Source organism: Cygnus atratus, chromosome Z (genome assembly GCF_013377495.2).
Source record: "Cygnus atratus isolate AKBS03 ecotype Queensland, Australia chromosome Z, CAtr_DNAZoo_HiC_assembly, whole genome shotgun sequence".
NCBI lineage: Eukaryota > Metazoa > Chordata > Aves > Anseriformes > Anatidae > Cygnus > Cygnus atratus.
In genome coordinates, this window is record NC_066396.1 from 19,866,595 (window position 1) to 19,887,774 (window position 21,180).

The following is a 21,180-nucleotide window of genomic DNA, read 5'->3' on the forward strand; positions in this document are numbered from 1 at the left end:
ATTGATTTTGTATCTCAAATCTCTTGGATGTAACTTAAAGACAAGTATTCAGCATGCTCAGAGTCCAGTTCTGTTGAACCAGACTGTTTCCTCTAGGTTTAGAGCTGCTGCTAAGCAGATCCTATATTCATGAACTGTAACAGATATCCCTGTTATCTAATAACATTCTGTTTAAAAAAATAAATCTAAATGTCACTGGAGGATAACAGTTTTTTAATTCCGTTTTCAACAGAAATGTGTAACATTATCTTGAGGTCTTTTCTGCCCACAGAAATGGATAACTTTAGCACAATTTCACAAGATTAGAACCTGCTGGCAACTGTTTTACAATGGTAGGCAGTTGTAGGAGTAAGTAATAGGGTAAGCTACCAGTCCCATTTACTAAAAATACATGACTTCCTATGAAGCAGAGAGAATAACATCTTCTTTCTTTCTCTTTATTATTATTGGCCACAGAGAGAGAGAGAGAGAGAGAGAGAGGGAGAGAAATTTCAAGAATCTGATCAAAACAAATGGATTTGTGTTTTATCATAATCTTGCCAGACCCTTTCTGAGTAACTCATGCTTCAGACTTGATGCATTATGTGAATTCCAGAGCTGCTCTGGAAGGAAGAAACAGAAAGGCTTTTATTTATAAGATTCTAGTCGTTATCTCTTGAAATTGCTAAAATCAAACCTTGGTAACTCATATCAGCCTCCTCAACTTGGGACACCTGATCAGAAACCTGAAGCAGTTTTCATTATCTTAATATGCTTTTCCCCAGTGCACAACAATTATTGAGAATGGCTTGACAAAAAACAAACAAACAAACAAACAAAAAAAAAAAACATATTCCTGTGTTCAGTAACAATAACATTGTGCTTAGTCTTGGTCAAAAAAACTATCATATGAATTGAACAGTCTTTTAAGACACATATTTAATTAACAGTAAACAAAAATGTAGGACAAAGTCCCTAATGATCAACTGTACATGTCAAGTAAATGAAGTAATGTTTGTTGTTGCCCGGATGCAAACTGGAGGAAAAAAAAATAAAAATAACCAGTGCTTTGAAAAATTGTATGAAAGGAGTTGGTTTTAAGTTCTTTTAGCTCTGATGAATACCAGAGTGTTATTAGCCTGTATTTGAATTGTCTAAGTCTTTTGGCTGGCTAAAGTTATAGACTTTATTTTTCGTTTTGTGAACAAATTCCCTCTCTTATATGAAAAATTCTTGGTTTGTAAGAAAAAAACAACATAAAAAATATGGAGAAGATTTGATCACCTTTACCTGTTATTTTTTTTTTATGTTTGTAGTCGACCTAAGTATTGTTTAGTGGAGGGACAGAATGCCTCATGGTGAGTTTGAGCCTGCAGTTAATTGTACTTTTTTAAAGATACTCTTCTTCATTTGAATTTGTTGTGATACCCTTCAGGTTGAAATGAAGTGTTTTCCTACTAAGTGAATTTTGAGCTACATCAAGATATATGTTCTGTCACATGCTGGTTGTATTGAACTATTTTTGCTGAGTGTTTCTGGGAAAATTGTATACATAAAATTTACTTAATTCATAAGCTTGTCATAATCAAGCTCAACTACAGAAATTAAGACAGACATTTGAGGTAGCAGCCAGAGTTGCTGAATCTGACTCCCTGTTCCTTCAACATCTGCACAACTTGTGCACTTGTGCAAAATACCTATATTGGGTTTCAGGTGCAAGTATGGCTGTAAATGCTCTGTGCACAGGCACAGACTGTGCACAGACACAAAGAAATGGCAGCCTTTACTGCTGACCGAGATTACACCACACAAAAGTACTTGGCCACTTCTAAGACAGACTTTTAGGACTTTGGGTGGGTTAGAAATACTTACCAAAACCTGAATACAGCATGATTGAATATGCCCATAATCGTAGCATAAGAGCAGCTTTCTAGTTTACTTTTTTTGGGCCCTGCTTTGGACTTGTTTATCTAATTTAGAAAACTGGGAGATTAAGTCTTTTAAGACAGGCAGGAATGTCCAGACTGCCACTTTTTCTATGTATTGAAAGCAGAGATTTGAAACCCAAGTGAAGCCCTTGAATGAGTTTGTTTAAGGGGAGAAGTCTACTTTCAAGTAAGAAAATGTGCAAATGTTATCAGGTAAATAAATAGCACATGAAAAAGGGAAGGAATAGCCTTTCCAAATTGTATGGTGACCTGAAAGAAAACCTTTCTTCAGAAGATGCAAGATCTAACAGTTCTGTGGGACATGCTGGGTATCTAATATGTCCGTATGTGTACACTACTCTTTGATCTGAGTGAATAATTTGTACAAATGAGCCGATCAATTTTGCCTGTCCCTCTATCACAGCTTTCCTGGATTTTCTTGCTGTTAGAAATGATGCAGAACTTTTTCTTCTACATTTCATGTCTCTGGATGCTGTGGCTAATCCAGCCATAGGCCTGTAAGCCTGGAAGTGTTATGAAGAGCACAAGGGAAGGGTGGGGAGCAGAATCAAACGCTCTAAAATATGAGGCTCAGCAAGGAGGAAAGGGAACTTATGTCAGGGTCTACTGCCAGAGGGACATTGATGTAAGTAGTAAATAAGGAGAGCACAGATGTAGGGAGCTGTAGTCAAACTACAAGGACAAGAATCAGTATTTTAATTTAAAAAATAAGAGAGTCAAGGATTAAAAAAAGCTAATGATAACATGGGCTAAACGTGATGGCAGGATGAGCATTTTAGAAACTATTAAATGAATTGCAAGGAGGAAGCTAAAATAACATTAAACAAATCAATAAAAGGTGTATTTAAATTTCATTCTTAAGTAATCCATATTCAGAAAACATCTATTATCTGCCCTGAAGGTTAGGCACACATGATGGTGAGAAGATTAGGTCTGTCAAAGTTAGGAGAAGCAAGAAAAATACTAATAATAACATTATCATTGCATGAAGAAGAGATACTGGATGAATGTGGTTAAACGTTAAAAATGGAAGGAGTGACTGTGGTCAGTGCAATCTGGACTTGCACAGTTATTTAATTCAGTGCCTTAGAAATCTTCACAGAATACTTAATTTAAAACACATCGGAAAAGAGCAGTGTTAAATGAAAAGGAACTGGCTGTATGTCTGTAAACAAATGATGATGACAGGAGAACTTTCTGCTTGAGGGTTTATATGCAAGTGTGGGTGTGTGAAAAGCACTCTTTTCCAAGTGTCTGTGTTGTGCCAAGTTGAATTTCAGTTCTTTATTAGTGACTGATCCAGAAGATGGAGCAAGTTCTTAACAAGTACTGTACTGACAATACTTCCTCTACACATTTAACTTCCACTAAGAAATGAATAAACACAAAAAACTATTTGCTAATAGATTTTTGAAAATCAATCTCCTAGCTAAGGATTCAGTAGAACAGTGATTGAGTAATCAAAGCAGAAATTAGGCATCAGGCCTTCAGCAAGAAGAGAGAGAACCTGTTACTTAGGTAACAGGTTGCTGCAAAACTCAGTGGTTAAAAAAGAAATGAAGAAAACCGATAAGCCAGCCAGAAACTCAGCCTTGGCTACTTTGCTAAAATATTTGCCCAGGTTTTGTTTTAATGGGCAGGTGCTTCGACAAAATTAAATTTCTGAATTGAGATTCCTTTCTTGGTCTCTTTTAGCAAATGTGTGAAAGCTAACAGAAAGGACAGCCAAGGCATAGTGCTGCTTTGGTCACAGAAGAGGGAAATTCACACAAAGATAAGAACTCTTATGTCTTAAAATTATACAGGTTCTGAGGGCTGAATTTGATGAAATCTGTTGAAAGAGGATTATGTGAAAAATCTGTGAATAAGAACTTCAGATAAAACATGCCAAATAGCTCAGAAGATGCAAGTGGCAGAAATGTCCACCCCTCTGATTTCCACCTGGCTCTAGAGCCTGGGATTGAGGGGACAGATTCTGCTTAGGTCCTTCCATCACTAAATTTGGGAACAGTTGTTGTAAGACAAAAAAATTGTGTAGATATTTAAAACGTGATGTGTTGCTAGAGTACTAATCTTTTCATTATCTCATGATGAAGAACTTGGAATAAAAATATTAGGAAACAACCTGAAGTAAATACTAAGGAATATCTTAAAATAGAAAGTAACATGACTACTCAAAAGAAATATATGATAAGAAAATAGTACAAAACAATTGATGGTCTCATTTAACTGTCATCAGAATTCAGAACTTTCAGAATATAGTTTCAAGAGAAATATTTATTGACTAGCTAAAGTCACGGTGAACAGTGGCAAATACATTTAAAGTGTTTTGGAGACATTAGTCTTTGGTTTAACAAATGCTTAATTTGAAACAAGGTAAACAAGCTGGATAATGAGATTGAGCCAAATATAATCGGAGGCTATGGGGACTGTTTATTTTCCTTTCTGTGCATTCAGGGATTTGTATGGATTAGTTAAGTCCTGCAAAGCCAAAGAAGGTGAAGAATGAATCCCTTGTGAAACAGATCCCTGTGGCCTCAAAAAGAAAAAAAAATGTATGAGCAGAGAATGGTTAATTCTGTAACATCCTTTTGCAATGCTGTTTAGATGTAAAAGAAAACAAGTCTGAAGCACATTTCTAAAGATGTTCTTCAGTAGCAAAGAAATGCTGACCTCATGGAAATTTATGGAAAAATACTGACTTTCATGGACCTGAAGTTCATAGCAGACCTCCAACACTTCAGCTGCCTATCCGAAGCAATTCTCTCACTAGTTCAAAAACACTAGCTTGAAAACTGCAGAATTCCACTTTCTAATTACCTCTTACGGGCAGGATCTCTGTAGCACAAAAAGGATAGCAAAGGAACTGAGGCATATGAAAAGTCAAGGCATCGACTGCAGTAAAGGCATCTTCACAGCCACTGACATTTATGATTAAGATCCTAAGAAATCTCATCCAAAAACTGCTTGTAAGCTGCTTACCTGGAATAGTCTCTGCTGGCCAAAGAGCAAACAAATGGTGTGAGGAAATGGTGCAAATTATTTTTAAAGTTCCAGTTAGCTTAGTCCAAAGAGGGGAAAGTCTGATCCTTTTAAGTATGCAAGACTAACTCTCAAAAGGCTAGGGTCAGCCCAGCCTGCAAATTGCAAAACCTTCAATGTTAGGTTCAACTTCACAGTCCAAAGTTGAGGGAAGGCCCAGCTGAGACAGGCAGGAGTCTTTGGGTGGAAAAATGTAAAAAGAGCAAAGTGGCAAATTGAAATCTGCAAATTAGTGTTACACAGCACTTGAACAGTGAGTTCAGGGACCTAGGGAGAAGACATAGAAGGGGGCCATCACTGAGGGATAATAAGACTACAATACTCATAGAATTTTATCTCCATTTATCTCAGTTTCAGGAGAAGAAACACTCAGCAGGGGAAATTTTGCAATGGCATAAATTGTATCTGTTTACACAATCCAAGAGCTTAGTTTATCTGCTTATTATTTTCTTGTTCACTGTTCCAACCAATTTCCCTCTATCAGTTACCACAGGGTCTGCTAGAAGAGATACAGATATGTGAGGCTGAATAGCAGCCATAGAAGGCACAATACAGATAACTTAAATATATATCCTGGACTTAATTATACATGGTAAGTCAATTCTGATTGCTTAGTGCTGAATTAGTGGTGGATGCAGTCATGACCTTGCTTGGTAGCTTGCTGACAGTTAAGGTAATGCAGATTCAGACAAATATCCCACAGTGTTCGGGAATGGTAGTATTAAGCTACTTTCTCATTTCCTGCTGGGTGAGAGCATTTAAAGAGAGGCAGCACACATGATCCAGCACTGCCCATTTCCGATTTCTTTTGTGGTTGAGGAGCTCTATGCTGTTTTATTTATTTATTTACTTATTCATTTATTTTCAGAGAAAAATCTTTGAGAAGGGACTTTAGTAGCTTTTCCAGAACTCATTTGAAAGTAAATACAAATGTTTTCTAGTAGAAAACGCAGAAAGATGTGGTAGAGGAAATGGAGTAATAAGAGTCTGAGAGAGCAGCTTGAAAGAGATGTATCACGACATTAGTCAGCTCAGATGTGACATCAGCCCTTACTAGGGTCCTGAGAAAAGGTTGGCAGGAAGGGTATGTGGAGGACAAAGATTGTGTTTCAAAGCATCCTAAAGAAACTCAGTCTTCCTGCAATCTGTCCAAGAGCCTTAACTTATCTTCAACATCCATTTTTCACAACAATTTCATTTCATCTACAAAATATATTGACAGCACTTACATGTTTATCAAAGTGTAATGACTTGACTCTGACCTCAAATGAATACCTCTTTCATTAATCATCTATAATTATAATCTTAGCCAAAATAGCTCTAAAAGGGAAACATATACTTAACTTACATATCCAGTAATTAAATATTATCCTGCTTTAAAATCAAGTCAATGTAAATTATACATAGTTAATGATATTGTCTCTGTTCAATTCTATCACAAATATCAGCCAATGAATAGGAAATATCTTATGATACCTACATATTTACTTTGAAAAATATTACTGACTTGATGCTAAAACTTGCATTTTATTAAACTAGCATAAGCATTGTTATCCTGAAACACAGAGTTCTAAAAGAACTTATTGCTTTCTGTGTGCAAGATAACATTTTTGATACTCTTCAATGTTTGATAATCTTGTCTTCAAGTAGTTGGGATTGTAATGGATCTACAAGATACCTATATAATTATCAATAGGAAAATTAGCTATGAGTAATTAGCTAACTGCCTTTTCTACCTCTGATTTTAGGATGGATGCTACAATCTACATCAGAATAAATACAGTATATGTACTAGTGTAATAGAGTGTATAACAGCTACTATATAACAGACAGCTGCTAACTTTGACCTCTGTTATTTAAATTGATATCTAAAATCCAGAGATATGCAATATAAATGTAACTGGAAACCTCTACTGCATCTGTTAAACAAACAAAAAAAGTATGTGTGATCTATATGCAATTCTGGTTATCACATAGAAAAATCTTCCACATTGAAGATGCTTTCAGAATTTCTATCTATTCTCAGTACTTTTTCCAAGAACCAGCCAAAAATGGTAATTAGGGAGAGAATGCCTGGAGAAAATCATGAGGAAAATTTAAGAGACCATGAATTAAACACCATACACATTCAAACTGCTGGAGGACAGTAGTAATTCATTCTTCCCTTTGTCAACTGTACTGCTTTAAGATCACAGAATCACAGAATGGTTGAGGTTGGAAGGGACCTCTGAAGATTCTCTAGTCCAACGTCCCTGCCAAGCAGGGTCACCCAGAGCACAATGCACAGGATGGTGTCCAGCTGGGTTTTGAATATCTCCAGAGAAGGAGACTCCACAACCTCTCTGGGCAACCTGTTCCAGTGCTCTGTCACCCTCACAGTAAAGAAATGCACTTTCATATTCAGCTGGAAAGTGTCCTTTCTTACTAGATGCACTCAACAAGATTACCTACACTGCCCAGAGCCAGAAATATTGTTAGACTGCATACTGAAACCCTGAAGGACAGAATCGTGGTCTGCTTGTGAAAAGCAGACCACTTCAGATAGCTAAAACATTCAGGAACAAAACAAAGTGCATAGCGGGTAACCAGATTTCTTCTATCATGGAAAAACGTTGTGAAGGAGAGGGCATTAGTATTAGTATTTGAGCCTGGGCACAGCAAGAGTACACTTGCCTAAGCTGCGGTAGGCTTCTTGAAATTCTTTCCTATGGAAACAGGGTTGTCATAGTGGTAAGTACTGTTGCTGCAGGTCAAATAGAATATGCAATAAGTTTCTACTGAAGAAGTGGAACAGGTGACATATTTGTAATATGCCTTGATCCTGAAGCCAGAGTAGCCAGCCTCCTGAACACCATGTGTCATGGCTGACTCAAGAGCTGCTCAACAAGCACGGTGTATGGCTCAATACATCTGCTTTTCTTCTGTGTAATTGAAGCTCCTGCTGGCATTTATCTTCATTTCCTGATGCATTGCTGTTAGGAACCAATATCATGTTTGTTACCCGTGTAAAACTGATTGTTCATGCACTGAAACAGTTCACATTTGCGACGGACATGCTAGAAAACTCAAAAAGCATCTACAGTATGGTGAAATACACATGAATGTGAGTCTCAGGCAGAAATATGTACAGTCATCTCATTATTCCCAGAATAAATGAAATCAAAAGGTTCAAAAGAGACACAGAAAAAAAATATTCTGCATAGTTATACTCTAGCTAAACTCTGAGTTTTTGATACTAGACCTTTCAAACAAAAATGTTTAAGACACTAGGAATTAGTGCAAAAGGTAGTTCACTTAACTAATCTGCCATAGACTGATTGCATGTTAGCACAAACGGATAGTATACAACACTTGTAAAAAAACCTCTACTACCACCACCACCAATAACAAAAATGACTTTGCTGAAGTGAAGAAGACAAGCTCCCCTTGTAACTTCAGTAGGACTAAAATTTCAGCCTTATATTTACATTCCAGATATTCCTTTATTTAATGCCAGTTGAAGATAATTCTTAGTCATACTGATGAGGGGAAATAGCCTCAAGTTGAGCCAGAAGAGGTTTAGGCTAGAATTAGGAGAATTTTTTTTAATGAAAGTGTTGTGTGGCATTGGAATAGGTTGCCCAGGGAAGTGGTTGAGTCACCATCCCTGGAGGTCTTCAAAAGATGTATAGATTTAGAACTTAGTAGCATGGTTTAATGGTGGACTTTAGTACTACATTAAAGGTTGGACTAGATGATCTTAGAGGTCTTTTGCAGCTTGAACAATTCCATGATTCTGATTCAAAACCAAAAATATACAGCTTTGTCTTTAAGTTCCTTTAGCCCAGAAAAAGGCCACCTGGGTCTAACAGAGGACTTCTTTCTTGAACTCAGTTCAGAGAAAGTCTTCGTCCTCACTTCTTGCAAGCTGTTAGAGTTCAGAGGTCTGATGCCACATGACCCATACATGAAAGATACAGAATATGTTTCTACAATAAACACATATTCTCTCTCTTTAGTGATGCCTTACACTGCAGCTCTGGCTATCTTAAAAATCATAGAATCATAGAAATATAGAATATCCTAAGTTAGAAGGAACCCACAAAGATCATCGAGTCCAACTCCTCGCTCCACACAGAACCACCCAAAAATGAGACTAAGAGTTTGAGAGCATTGTCCAAACACTTCTTGAACTCCAGCAGCTCAGTGCCATGACCACTGCCCTGAGGAACCTGTTCCAGTGCCCAACCATGCTCTGGGTGAAGACCCTTTTCCTAACATCCAGCCTGACCCTCCCCTGTCCCAGCTCCATGCTGTTCCCTCGGGTCTTGTCGCTGTCCCCAGGGCACAGAGCTCAGCGCCTGCCCCTCCGCTCCCCTCGTGAGGGAGCTGCAGGCCACCATGAGGCGTCCCCTCAGCCTGCTCCGCTCTGGGCTGAACAAATCAAGGGACCTTGGCTGCTCCTCATACATCTTGCCCTCTAGACCTTTTGTCATGTTCATAGCCCTTTTTGGACAATAATAGTTTTATACCCTTTTTATATTGTGTTGCCCAAAACTGCACACAGTACTTGAGGTGAGGCCACACCAGCACAGAGCAGAGCAGGACAATCCCTCCCTAGACTGGCTAGCAATACCGTGCCTGATGCACTCAAGGGTATGAATGGCCCTCCTGGCTGCCAGGGCACACTGGTGGCTCATGTTCAACTTACCATCGACCAGAACCCTCAGACCCCTTTCTGCAGGGCTGCTATCCAGCCTCTCATCCCCCAGTCTGTATGTATAGCCAGGGTTGCCCCATCCCACATGCTGAATCCGGCATTTGCTTTTGTTAAACTTAAAAAGTATGTTTAAAAATATTAAATATGTTGAATGGTAGAGTTCTTGACATAATGCTTTGTCTGTATGTCCTTAACCAGGGTGTTTATTACCACTGTTAGTTGACTGAACTTGTCATATATTTCAGTAGCTGTCATAGAGCTGAAATGATCTGGGACACTGGATGAATACAAAGAGGTTGACATTATGGCAGTACTTACGTTTTTACTTTACAAGGCTAATGAATGAGTAATTATGAAGGAAATCCTAGAGACAAATGAGATTAAAAACTACAAATCTACATTTCATGTACTTGAATCTAGAGCCATATGACCTTGTGTCGCATTTCTAACTAGATGAGAATAATAATGTAATAAACATGTACAGCTAAAAGTAAATAATTTCTTATGAATGCACCTATTCCAAGAACATAGAGAATCATTCATAAACTAGAAAACAACAACAACAACAACAAAAAACTACAAAAAAAACAACCACACAAAACATCAGACCCTGCTGATTCAAGTGTAAACTAATCAGAACATCTCAGTAGATGATTTTGAAACTGTCTGTACCATGGAGACTTTTGTTTTATTTCTGCTATGCAAAGCTGGTAGTGAGACTTTGAGAAATATTAAAGAACATAACATAAAACATTTTCTAGAATGTTGCATTTTCCTGAAGGAATATTTGGACTGAAGTTCTATGAACTGGCAGAATGCCATCTGTGCATGTTACCTGCAGAACAATTGCAAATTACATTAACAAATCCACAGGAAGATTGTAATTTGTTGCCAGTGCAACATTAATTCTCATTTCTCTGCATTTTGATTTGGTAACCAGAAATATAGGAACAAGCTCCTGATATTTATATATATATGTATATCGGTACATATATACATACTATATATAGTATAGTTTTACGATTATAGAAATAGTTTCTGTTGGCTCAGAAAGTGTAAAGGTAGGTGCTGCTTCAGGAATGAATTGACTTTTTTATTATTGCTATTTTTGTCCTTATTTGATAAGTATTTCTCTTTTACTGGAGCATATTAATCAGCATTTTTGAATACTATAGGAAATTAATAAATTTCCTCAAGATTTTTTTTCCTCCTCCCAACTGCTGTTTCCTCCCTTACACCCCTCAAATTTGCATCAGTTAAAACCTGAGATAAAAATATTATCACATTTTACAGAAAAGGAAGAGGAAGCAAAGAGACTTCCTTGAAGCCACCTAACATATCGGCAGTAAAGGCAGAACAAAAACCTACTTTCAAATAAATTTCCAGACGACATTTATTCTTCCAGAATATAAGCTTGGTATTTCGATTGCACTTGTCAGAGCTAAATATGTGTGATGTTAAAACACCACTGAAGCATGCTCAAATGGAGAAACATGGAAGTTGACTGTGCTGGGAGTTTCACTGCAGAAATGGCCAGGGCAATATAAAGGGTCCTTCTCTGAGGACACTATGTAACTCCTCCTTGCTGGAGGTTTCTAATGCTGAGTAGAGCAAAAACTTGTGTGAGTGCTCATTATAAGCTTCAGTTGGGAATGGGTCAGCTCTACGCAATGTCTTAAAATGACACAATTATTTTTTTAGTTAATGGACTACAGACTAACTACGGACTCTGTGGTCAGCTGCCAATCTTTCCTTGGTGTCTTATCATAGAATCATAAATGTTTGAAAAGACCTCTAAGATCATCTGGTCCAACCATCACCCTACTACCAATGTCACCCACTAAACCATGTCCCTAAGCACCATGACTAACCTTTCCTTAAACACCCTCAAAGATGGTGACTCCACCACCTCCCTGGGCAACCCATTCCACTGCCTGACTACTCTTTCTGAGAAAAAATGTCTCCTAATTTCCAACCTAAACCTCCCTGACACAACTTGAGGCCATTCCCTCTAGTCCTGTCACTAGTTATCTGCAAGAAGAGGCCGACCCCCAGCTCCCCACACCTTCCTTTCAGGGAGTTGTAGAGAGCAATAAGGTCTCCCCTGAGCCTCCTCTTCTCCAGACTAAACAACCCCGGTTCCCTCAGCCGCTCCTCACAGGACTTGTGTTCCAGGCCCTTCACCAGCTTCGTAGCCCTGCTCTGGACACGCTCCAGGGCCTCGATGTCCTTCTTGTAGTGAGAGGCCCAAAACTGAACACAGTACTCGAGGTGAGGCCTCACCAGAGCTGAGTACAGGGGGACGATCACCTCCCTGGTCCTGCTGGCTACACTATTCCTGATACAAGCCAGGATGCCGTCGGCCTTCTTGGCCACCTGGGCACTCTGCCAGCTCATGTTCAGGTGAGCATCGACCAATACCCCAAGATCCTTTTCCTTTGCACAGCTTTCGAGCCATTCTGCCTCAAGCCTGTAGCGTTGCATGGGGTTGTTGTGGCCAAAGTGCAGGACCCGACACTTAGCCATGTTGAACCTCATCCCATTGGCCTCTGCCCATCGACCCATCCTGTCCAGGTCCCTCTGCAGGGCCTTCCTACCCTCTGGCAGATCAACACTTCCCCCCCATCTTCTTGTCTGCAAAGGTACTGTACACTAAATTCCCTCTTCCAAATCATCAGTGAAGATGTTAAAGAGAATGGGCCCCAACACTGACCCCTGAGGAACACCATTGGTGACCAGTCGCCAGCTGGATTTAACTGTGTTCACCACTACTGTTTGGGCCTGGCCGTCCAGCCCTTTTTTAACCCAGCAAAGTGTGTACCTGTCCAAGCCACGGGCTGCCAGCTTCTTCAGGAGAATACTGTGGGAGACCGTGTCAAAGGCCTTGCTGAAGTCTAGGTAGACTATGTCAACAGTCTTTATGTAGAAGTCATGGTGGCAGAATTGGTTCTCTTGCAAAACACTGACCCACTGTACCCCATCTTTCTCTGCCTGCCGGGCTTGTTTTCTACATATTCTGTGTTTTGTAGCACTTGGAATAGAGATACCTAAACAGCCTAATTCACTTCTTGATCACTTCCTCTGCGCCCTAAAACCTGCATGCCAATTGAGTGTGCCCCTGGGATTCACAGGAAAATGCACTAAACCATGTAACTATGGCTGAACTCTCCCTTAGGTTCAAATGTTCACATTCAGTTGTTATTTTGGCAGGGTGTACAATTTTGCAATGAGCACAAGCAACAGACGGAAACAGACATTCAAAATATGGACATACTCACAGAGGACACAACTCCCCAGTGCTTTTCAAAACAAGTTTAAGAGACAATGGCAGATAAAAAAGGCGAGTTTCTCTGAAACAGGTAGAAAGCTCTCTTTTAATAGCAAATAATGGAGGGACTACTACCAGCTTCCAGGCATGATAACATACTATATACAAAACAAGGAAGACATTCAGGTACGCAAATGTGGAGTAACACAGAGGAAGATAATATCTCATTAATCATGTTTGGAAGCTGTCGACCACTCAACCTTTGTTGAAAAAAACAAAACAAAACAAAACAAAAAAACAGCTACGTAGCTACGTTTAGAGATTCCAAATTATGTTTACAAAGTTGACGTGACATTTAAGACCAAGTTGGAGCACCTTCCTCGGATCTGAATTTCAACTTAAGATCTCAGACCTGAGAGAAGGTGGATACCTCTAACTCAAAGGTAATGAGATCTACAGGGGATCAGCATCTCACAGAATTACATCCTTATGTTTAAGCACTGGAGGTTTATTCTTCATCTCCCTGATGAAACAGGACTGATGTCTGAGTAGGCCTGGTGATTGGTGTTTTAAGTACCCAGGCAGAATAGAAAATCAAGTAATGATTCTTTTTCTTCCTGAGTCATGCATAGCTAAGGGACCCAAAAATAGCTATTAGGCTGTTTCCTGCCACAGTAGCCTCTTCTAGCACAGCTGCACAGTATTCATGGGAAGTACTTGATAAAATCACCATGATATCATTAGCAGCTACTGTGTTTCTATCTTGAAATGCTTATTAGATGAGAAAAAGCAAGCAAACTTAAATTATATTAGAGCTAGATGTGAATATACTTACTTCCTGAAGCTTTTTTACATTTTTGGCTGAAATATATGCAATCTGATTACAAGTACTTCTTTTAACTAGATGTTTCTTCTTTTTCCCATCTTTTTTTTCTTCATTCTACAGTTATTGCAGCAGAAACTTTCAAAAGGAAATCTAGTGAACTCCAAAAGACCTGTGAACTGTAGCAGTATCTGTCATTTGCATTAATTATTGGAAGCTTTATTGGAAGCAACATCATACAGAGGAAAGGCAGACAAGTCAGATGCAAAATGAATGACAGAACACCCACAGAAGTTCCATTTTATGGGCTCCAGGTGTGTATATCTGATAAAGTCAGTAAGATTATTTCTTCAACCAACCAGCCAGGAGCAGAAAAATTAGCAGCCCACTTGGTCTGAGAGCCTAAAATCCATTGTCTTCAGCTGCTGCTTCCCTTGGCTTTTCTGCCGAACTTAATACAGCTGAATTCATTACATGATGTTTGCTGCTATGCTGTTTTAAAAAACATTTTGGCAAAACACACATAATTTGACGGTAAGAACTGTCTGAGAAATCCTACCAGAGCAGTAGCCTCAGAACCTCTTTCTCTAGGTCACCTGATTGATCCAGCTGTTGTCACTTGTGAGCCATCAATGTCATCTAATGACTATCTAGAACTGTGATGTGATACATTATGGATCTGAGAAAACTGTATTTTGTTTGCTATGTTTAAGAATTTCCATGCTTGATAGAAACTAAAAGCATGTTCTTTTATCTTGCAAGAGCTTACTCTCATCTAGGACTCATCTTGAAATAAATGGTATGGAGGAATGCATGGACAATAAAAGAACCATTCTTCTGACATACAGAAAGCTTAGGATAATTACATTTTGCCATGAATAGAAAGCTTGTTGCAAACACATTACATAATAAATATATTATAGCCTAACCATCATGATGAGTATATACACTGCTTTGGTGTTCCTCTTAAATGGTATGCAGACTCAGCATAAAGCCCTTGTTCAGGACGCATCTCAGTGGATGTTTTTAAGATTTAAGAAGTTTGAACCAAAGACTGCGCTGAAAGACTAAAAGTACTCCCACCTTCATCTCCAAGTGGCAGCTTGTCTCTTACCTGCAGATGTCTCTGGGCATGCAGATGCACAGCACTGAGAGTGCTCAGACTTGGTGGTGACTGGAGTCAGGGGTTAAGAGGCTTTTTGCTGCGGCCCCAGGACAAAGGCTCTTACCTGTATGAAACTCCCTGTTTGATCTCCATGGACCAGGGTGAGCTTACTGGAGACATGGAAGTGTGCTATGCAATAGAAAATGAAAAATACAGTGCAAGTTTTCCCTTTTCTCTTTTCCAACAAGACCATTGAGTTCAGTACATGAGGATGCAGGAAACGTGACAGCATATCTAGTGCTGTGACCCAGTAGCCATGGCAACTGCAGTGCAAAGACAGATTACCCCAGTGCTCATTTCCATCAGCAGCAGAACTGCAGTTATTTATGCTGGTCCCTTAGCCACAGAATAAAAAGCTGCATTTCAGTTCTGTGTTGCAGTTTTAGTGGCTGCAAAGTTTAACATGGAACAGATTGATTGTACCTTCTATACTGACAAAAAGAAGAAAAAGAAATTTCACTGACAGGAACCATTTACTTACCTTTCATTATAATGCTGACCTGTCAATTCTCCTGTGCTGAGAATCAGATCTGCTCTTTCAGCTACCGCTTTTTCATTCCCTACTGTGGCACCTCCAGTTCATGCATCAGCAGTATGCTGTCATGTGGCCTGACGTGTGTCTTGTCTGTTGGGATTTTAGGGACTTGCAGAATCTGCCAAGGTCACCAAATCAGGCATCTATACAGTGGTGAAGCATCTTCATCTGTTGCAAATATAACAACTGCCATCTTATACTACCTGACAAGGTTCTGTTTAGTTTACCTGTCTTCTAGTGTAACTACAAGTCCCTACAGATTTTTTACAGTTGGTGTGCATCTGAGATCTGTAATTGAGGCAGATTTTAAATGTTAAAAACCCTCACTGGAAAGAAACATTCCTGAGATCTTTTGCTAAAATTTTTACATTTCACAAGCATAAGCCAAACTTGCAAACATGACAGATTAAGTCAAAGTGAACAACATCTATTGTTTTGTGTAAGACCCATGTCTCTCTCTCTCTTTTTTTTCCTTTTCTCTGCATCCAAAGTCCAACCCCAGGATAAGTCAAACAGCATGCCTGAGTAAAAGAAATACTGTGTTCAAAAAGGTCAGGGGAAAAAAAGAAAGGTGTTTGACATTAAGGAAGAGAAAATGAGAAAAAAAACATTGTCAAGATCTACAGATACTTTAAAAGGACTACCATTTTGTACCTACCAGGAAACTTTATTTTCTTAAGTCACAAAGTGAAAGGATTTGTATTTAGATCTAAAAATGAGAGGTGAACAATATTACTAGTTAACTCTCTTTGCCTTATTTCTCTCCCTCTTAGCATAGGTTTCTTCTACTTCTGAATCTTACTTATTAATTTTATAGGATGGCCTAGACTTAGAAAGCACAGAAAACATTTGCTTCCAATGCATGAATTGAACTTGTGAAATAAAAGTTGTATTGCATTTATATTATCTTTAGTTACATAGGCCTCTAGTGAGGAATTGAGAAACAGAATTGTTAACAATATGTCCATCATTCCAGAATTCACTCATCCAAAACAACTCAGTTTGATACAAAACAGCTGTCTCCTGATGCCATTGTTAATAAAAGATGTCTCGTATTTAGTATGCAGTCCTGAAAGTTACTTCTTATCTTCTGCATACTATAAAATAAGTGTTTAAGGGGAAAAAAAAAAAAACTGTTATGAAAACAGAAAAACGTACTAAAATAACATTGTTCTACATCTAAATAAGTACTAGCCAACTCACAGACAGCATGCTAATTGTAGGTTAGCTTTTGTGATGACTTATGTTATCTGAACGATTATGTGCCATCACTCAAAGAATAAGAACATTATAGGAACATTCTATAGTCTAATTTACTAAATAATAACTTTTTTGGTGTATCCATGATACAGCCTTTGTTATGAAAAAAATATTCACTCTTGTGAGTGTTAGCAAGTGCAAAAGAAGTAGCACAATCAAAGCAGTCATCAAAAACATTAACTGTTGTTAATGTCTACTTTTGCAGTATTTTCTTAGATTAGCAGCACTCCTGATTAAAAGAATTAGGTATTTTACTAAACTGGGTCCTTCGTATGTTAGCATCTTGTGAAAACAGCTAGTTTACAGTAATTATGCACAAAAGAGGGCTTTAAGCACACCATGTTCCAACCATGTTAACATGCTGTAAAACAGTGATTAGTAACCAACAGAAATTCCAGCCCCACAAAAACAGTGCTCTGTGGACAAAGTATTCAGGAATATTGTCAAGGCATATCACTGGACTGGCATGTTTGAAGAAGAAAATGTTAGTTGTGTATAGGACTAGATTATTTAATTCTGGCCCATTTCTTTCCCATGCCATCTGCAGAAGTCTGTGAAGAAGTCAAAAAGACAAGTTCAAAGTTAATAATAATAAGCAAAACCTGAGTAATTAAAAAAAAAAAAAGTATAATCTCTGCAACCACATGGAATACAATTCCAGCACTATTTCTTAAGCTTTTATCCCTTTTAAAAATTAAAGAAACAGAACACTATTGTTTATGTAGAAATGCTGTTTAACTTTTTTAGTTTTCATAAAAAAAAAAAAAAAGATAACCTAATACTTTGAAGGAGGACATATGAAAACCTAAAAAATAATCCTGCTTTATCTTGTTAAGTTTCCTGTACAGAAATTTTAGGTGAGAGATTGAGTGGAGACTTTAATGCTAAGATAAATGCCAATATAACAAAAAGATGTGGAAGATCTTTGTCTTGGGATGCATCTAGGAACTGAGCAGCATTTAAGTCTTGCAATTTCTAATACAGTATCTGCAGTAAATCCACTTATAAAGTTTAATAGAATTCAGAGTATCTGCTTTCTAAATTCTATAATCAAAAGCTTCTCTGAATATTTGAATCTACTGCTTCAAATATCTATTCAGCTAAGATTTAAAATGCCATTCCCAAATAAGAATTGCTTTATGGAAAGTTACAGTTTATGATATTCAAGACTGTATAATGTATTTATACTTTTTGAAAAACAAAACAAATATAACATGCTCTGTTTTCAGCGGGGAATGGGTTGCTATCCAATATTTTTTTTGGTATGTATTCACCTAAAATCAATAGAGACAATAAAACTCACACATAAAAAATCCAACCCATAACACATTCATGCATGCACACACACAGAGGTTCAAAATGTAAGCATTGAGCAAATTCATTATGTTTTCATGCCCACAGTGACAGAAAGAGAAACATGAAGTGTTTTGCACAGGACAGAAGACTCAAATGAAAACATGCATAACAGAATACATCGTGGTTTTGGAAAAAAGACCTAAAACCCCACATCACCACTTAATTCCTCTTTTCATGTTATAATGAATTAGCTTTAGATATCTGTCAATGAAATTAAAAACCAGCAATCATAAAATGAAATTACTTTTCATTTTATGTAGAAAAAAAAAGTAATTTAATTTTTCATGAATTACTTTCATTTTATGAAAACAAAATGTCTGATATACACTTTAGTCTGTACTCCTATCTTTATACAAACAATTTGCATATGTTACAACTCCTACAGGTGATTTACTTTATGCAACATGGACCACATACACAGCAGTGGGTGACACTTAGACAGACCGGCTTCCACACTGCCTTGGCCACCCCACTTGCCTTCTTCTCTGTCCTGGCAACGTCCAACCTGTGGCAAACATCCCAAAGTGCTTCCATTCGCTGGTCACACCTATGTTTCATCTTTACTGCTTCAGCAGCTGGGAACAAACCAAATCTTAAATCCGAATACCAAACTGATCACACACTTTCCTACCTGTATGGGTCCTATACAATTGGGCTCATGATAACTGTGGACTTGGCAGTAGAGGACAGGGATATGGAAAAAAAAAAAAAAAAGCTGAGAAAGATGCTTAAAACATCTTGGACAACAAAGACAGGTCTGGGGGCAAATGCAGCAGGCGTGTTGCTTTTTTGGCGACGTCTGGGACGACCATGGTACCCCCGCAGAAGCACATGCCATCACGCCGAACCATGGCCACCATCTCAAAGCGGGGCCGCTGCGATGTCACGGTGGCGTGACCATTCCTCAAAGCCCTGCGAAAACCAAAGCCAAGAAAGACAACGGGTGAACGCAGAGCAGAAAACGGAGGAGCCCCGCGGCTGATCCTGCCCCACACCGCACCGCCTGCGGTCGCTACACGCAGGGACACCCGTCTTGCCCGAGGCCGGGGCCGCAGCGTCGACTCCCGGAGCAGGCGGCAGCGGGTCGGCACCGGCCGCACGCTCGCCCCCTGCCGCACGGCACGACAGCAGTGCCCGCCAGGCCGAGCCTCCCCCGGCAGCCGCTCCGGGGCTCCCTCCCTGCTCTCCACCTCAGCGCGGAGCATGGCGGGAGTTGCAGTCCTTCGCCTCCCGCATGCCGTCGGCGGGCGCTGGGGAGCGGTGCGGCGGGGACTACACTTCCCGGAGGGGTGCTGGGGGAGAGGGACGGTAGGGGCGGTGTGGAGGGAGGAGCGGGGACAGCTCCGGTGCTGATCGCGGGGCGGGCTCGCCGGCAGAGCCCGGGCGGGCGGCGGGCGGGAGCGGCAGCGGCAGCGGGGCGAGCTGTGGCCGCGCCCGGCCATGAGGCACGAAGCGCCCGTGCAGGTCGGTGGGGACGGGGGGCGGCGGGCACGGGTCCCCGGGGGACGTGTGGGGACCCCCGTGGGGCCGGGGAAGCCGGCAGCACGCCGTGGGGCGGGAGGCTCGCTGCGACCCCCGTCCCGCTGTCCCGGGGGGGAAGGAGGGCAGCGGGGCCTCGCACACCACCAGCGTCCACGTGTGGGTGTCGGGTCTCGGTGGGGTGAGCACATGGGGCCCCGCCGACATTCTTCACGCCCCTGGACGTTGGTGGCGGCTCCTGGTGTGGGTGCCAGTTTTTGGGGATGGGGCGTTATGGGATCCTGTCTGGCCATGCGGGACGTCGGCGAGGTGTCCCCTCCGCCAGTTTGCTCCAGGAGCAGTTATTCACCTGCACCGGGAGAAGGTGGCTCGGTGCGAGGGCTGGGAGCAGTGAAGAGGTGGCCCCTTTTCAACCATTTCGCATATGGGAAAGCGTAGTGCCCCGTAGCACGAGAGAAACAAATCGTGTACGGGCACTAGTAACACTGCGTGCGGCTTTGGGCAGTTTCTGGGTAGTTGTTTCAAAACAGTTTACACTGTGTGGCCAACTGTGCGCCAGCTATTCCTTAGGGCCCATTTCATAATGTCTTGCAGGGGTTCTGGGGGCCCCGGGCTACTCACTCGAACACATGACTGTTTTTTAATAGAAGATCAGTTGTGTTGCTGGTGCATTGGTAACAATCAATCCCGCTGTGTTTGTACAATGCAAAGAGCACTTTCGCAGTCAGCAGTGATTTAAGTTATGAACTGCAGCCCTGTTAGCTAATATTTTTCATGCTGGATATCTGCTCCGGCAGTAATAGAATATCAGCTTGAAGGGAGGATCTGCAACCTCTTCAATATGCATGCTCAAAAAGACGTCTGAAATCTTAAGTTACACAGATGTGGCGTTGGGTTTCTGTGACTTTGGACAGAGAATGATAATCTCATAAATCTTTTGCAGAGCAATTGCTTGGATGTCACATGCTGAAACCTTTCAACCAAAGCGGTGCACTAGAAATAGCCACTCTTCAGTAAAAATGTCTTTCAGTTTTCTGGTTGAAGAACAGCAATAATTAGGGTGCTTTTTAAATGCCTAGTTCTGCATGCTACACACATGTGTTGGGAATATTTGTGTAGCGTTTGCCTTTTATTTACACATGCTTATTGAGATATTAAGGTCATGTTTAGCATGTATTGGCTTTGGAGGGCCTTTCATAAAAAACAGATTTTGCTTGTAAAGGATGAAAAATACAGATTGGTCACTTGCATTTGACATTTGACAGGTGTTGAATTAACTGGCACTGTTACGTACTTGTGGAAACAAGATGATGGTACATTAAAATAAAGTCTGAGGAAAGCAATGTCTAGTTAGAAAAATATATGTACTTGATATATATTTTTCTGATAAGAAAACTGCTGCTTGTTTTTTATATCTGATTATCAGTACAAATGGAATTATTGTTTAATGTAATTGAATAAAAGACAGCAGAAGGCAGAGCCTTAGTATAAAAAGAGACAGCAAAGAGCTTTAAAAACACAAAAACTATAAATTCCACTTTTTCACAACTGGTGATACAGCCAAGCAGTGTCCATTTTTAAACTTATTGGATCCAAAATTATAATAAAAAAATCTGGATTTTTCC

At 39.9% G+C, this 21,180-nt stretch overlaps 1 protein-coding gene across 1 annotated transcript in view; it reads left to right on the forward strand.

The window, feature by feature from the left end:
• Positions 1-19,430: 19,430 nt before the first annotated feature.
• Positions 19,431-21,180, forward strand: part of RAB3C (RAB3C, member RAS oncogene family) — a 140,025-nt gene continuing 138,275 nt past the window's right edge. The window contains exon 1 of the mRNA XM_035553459.2: positions 19,431-19,540. Within this exon, the coding sequence (XP_035409352.2) occupies positions 19,517-19,540 (24 nt within the window). The 5' untranslated portion in view covers positions 19,431-19,516. The remainder of the gene's footprint in view (positions 19,541-21,180) is intronic.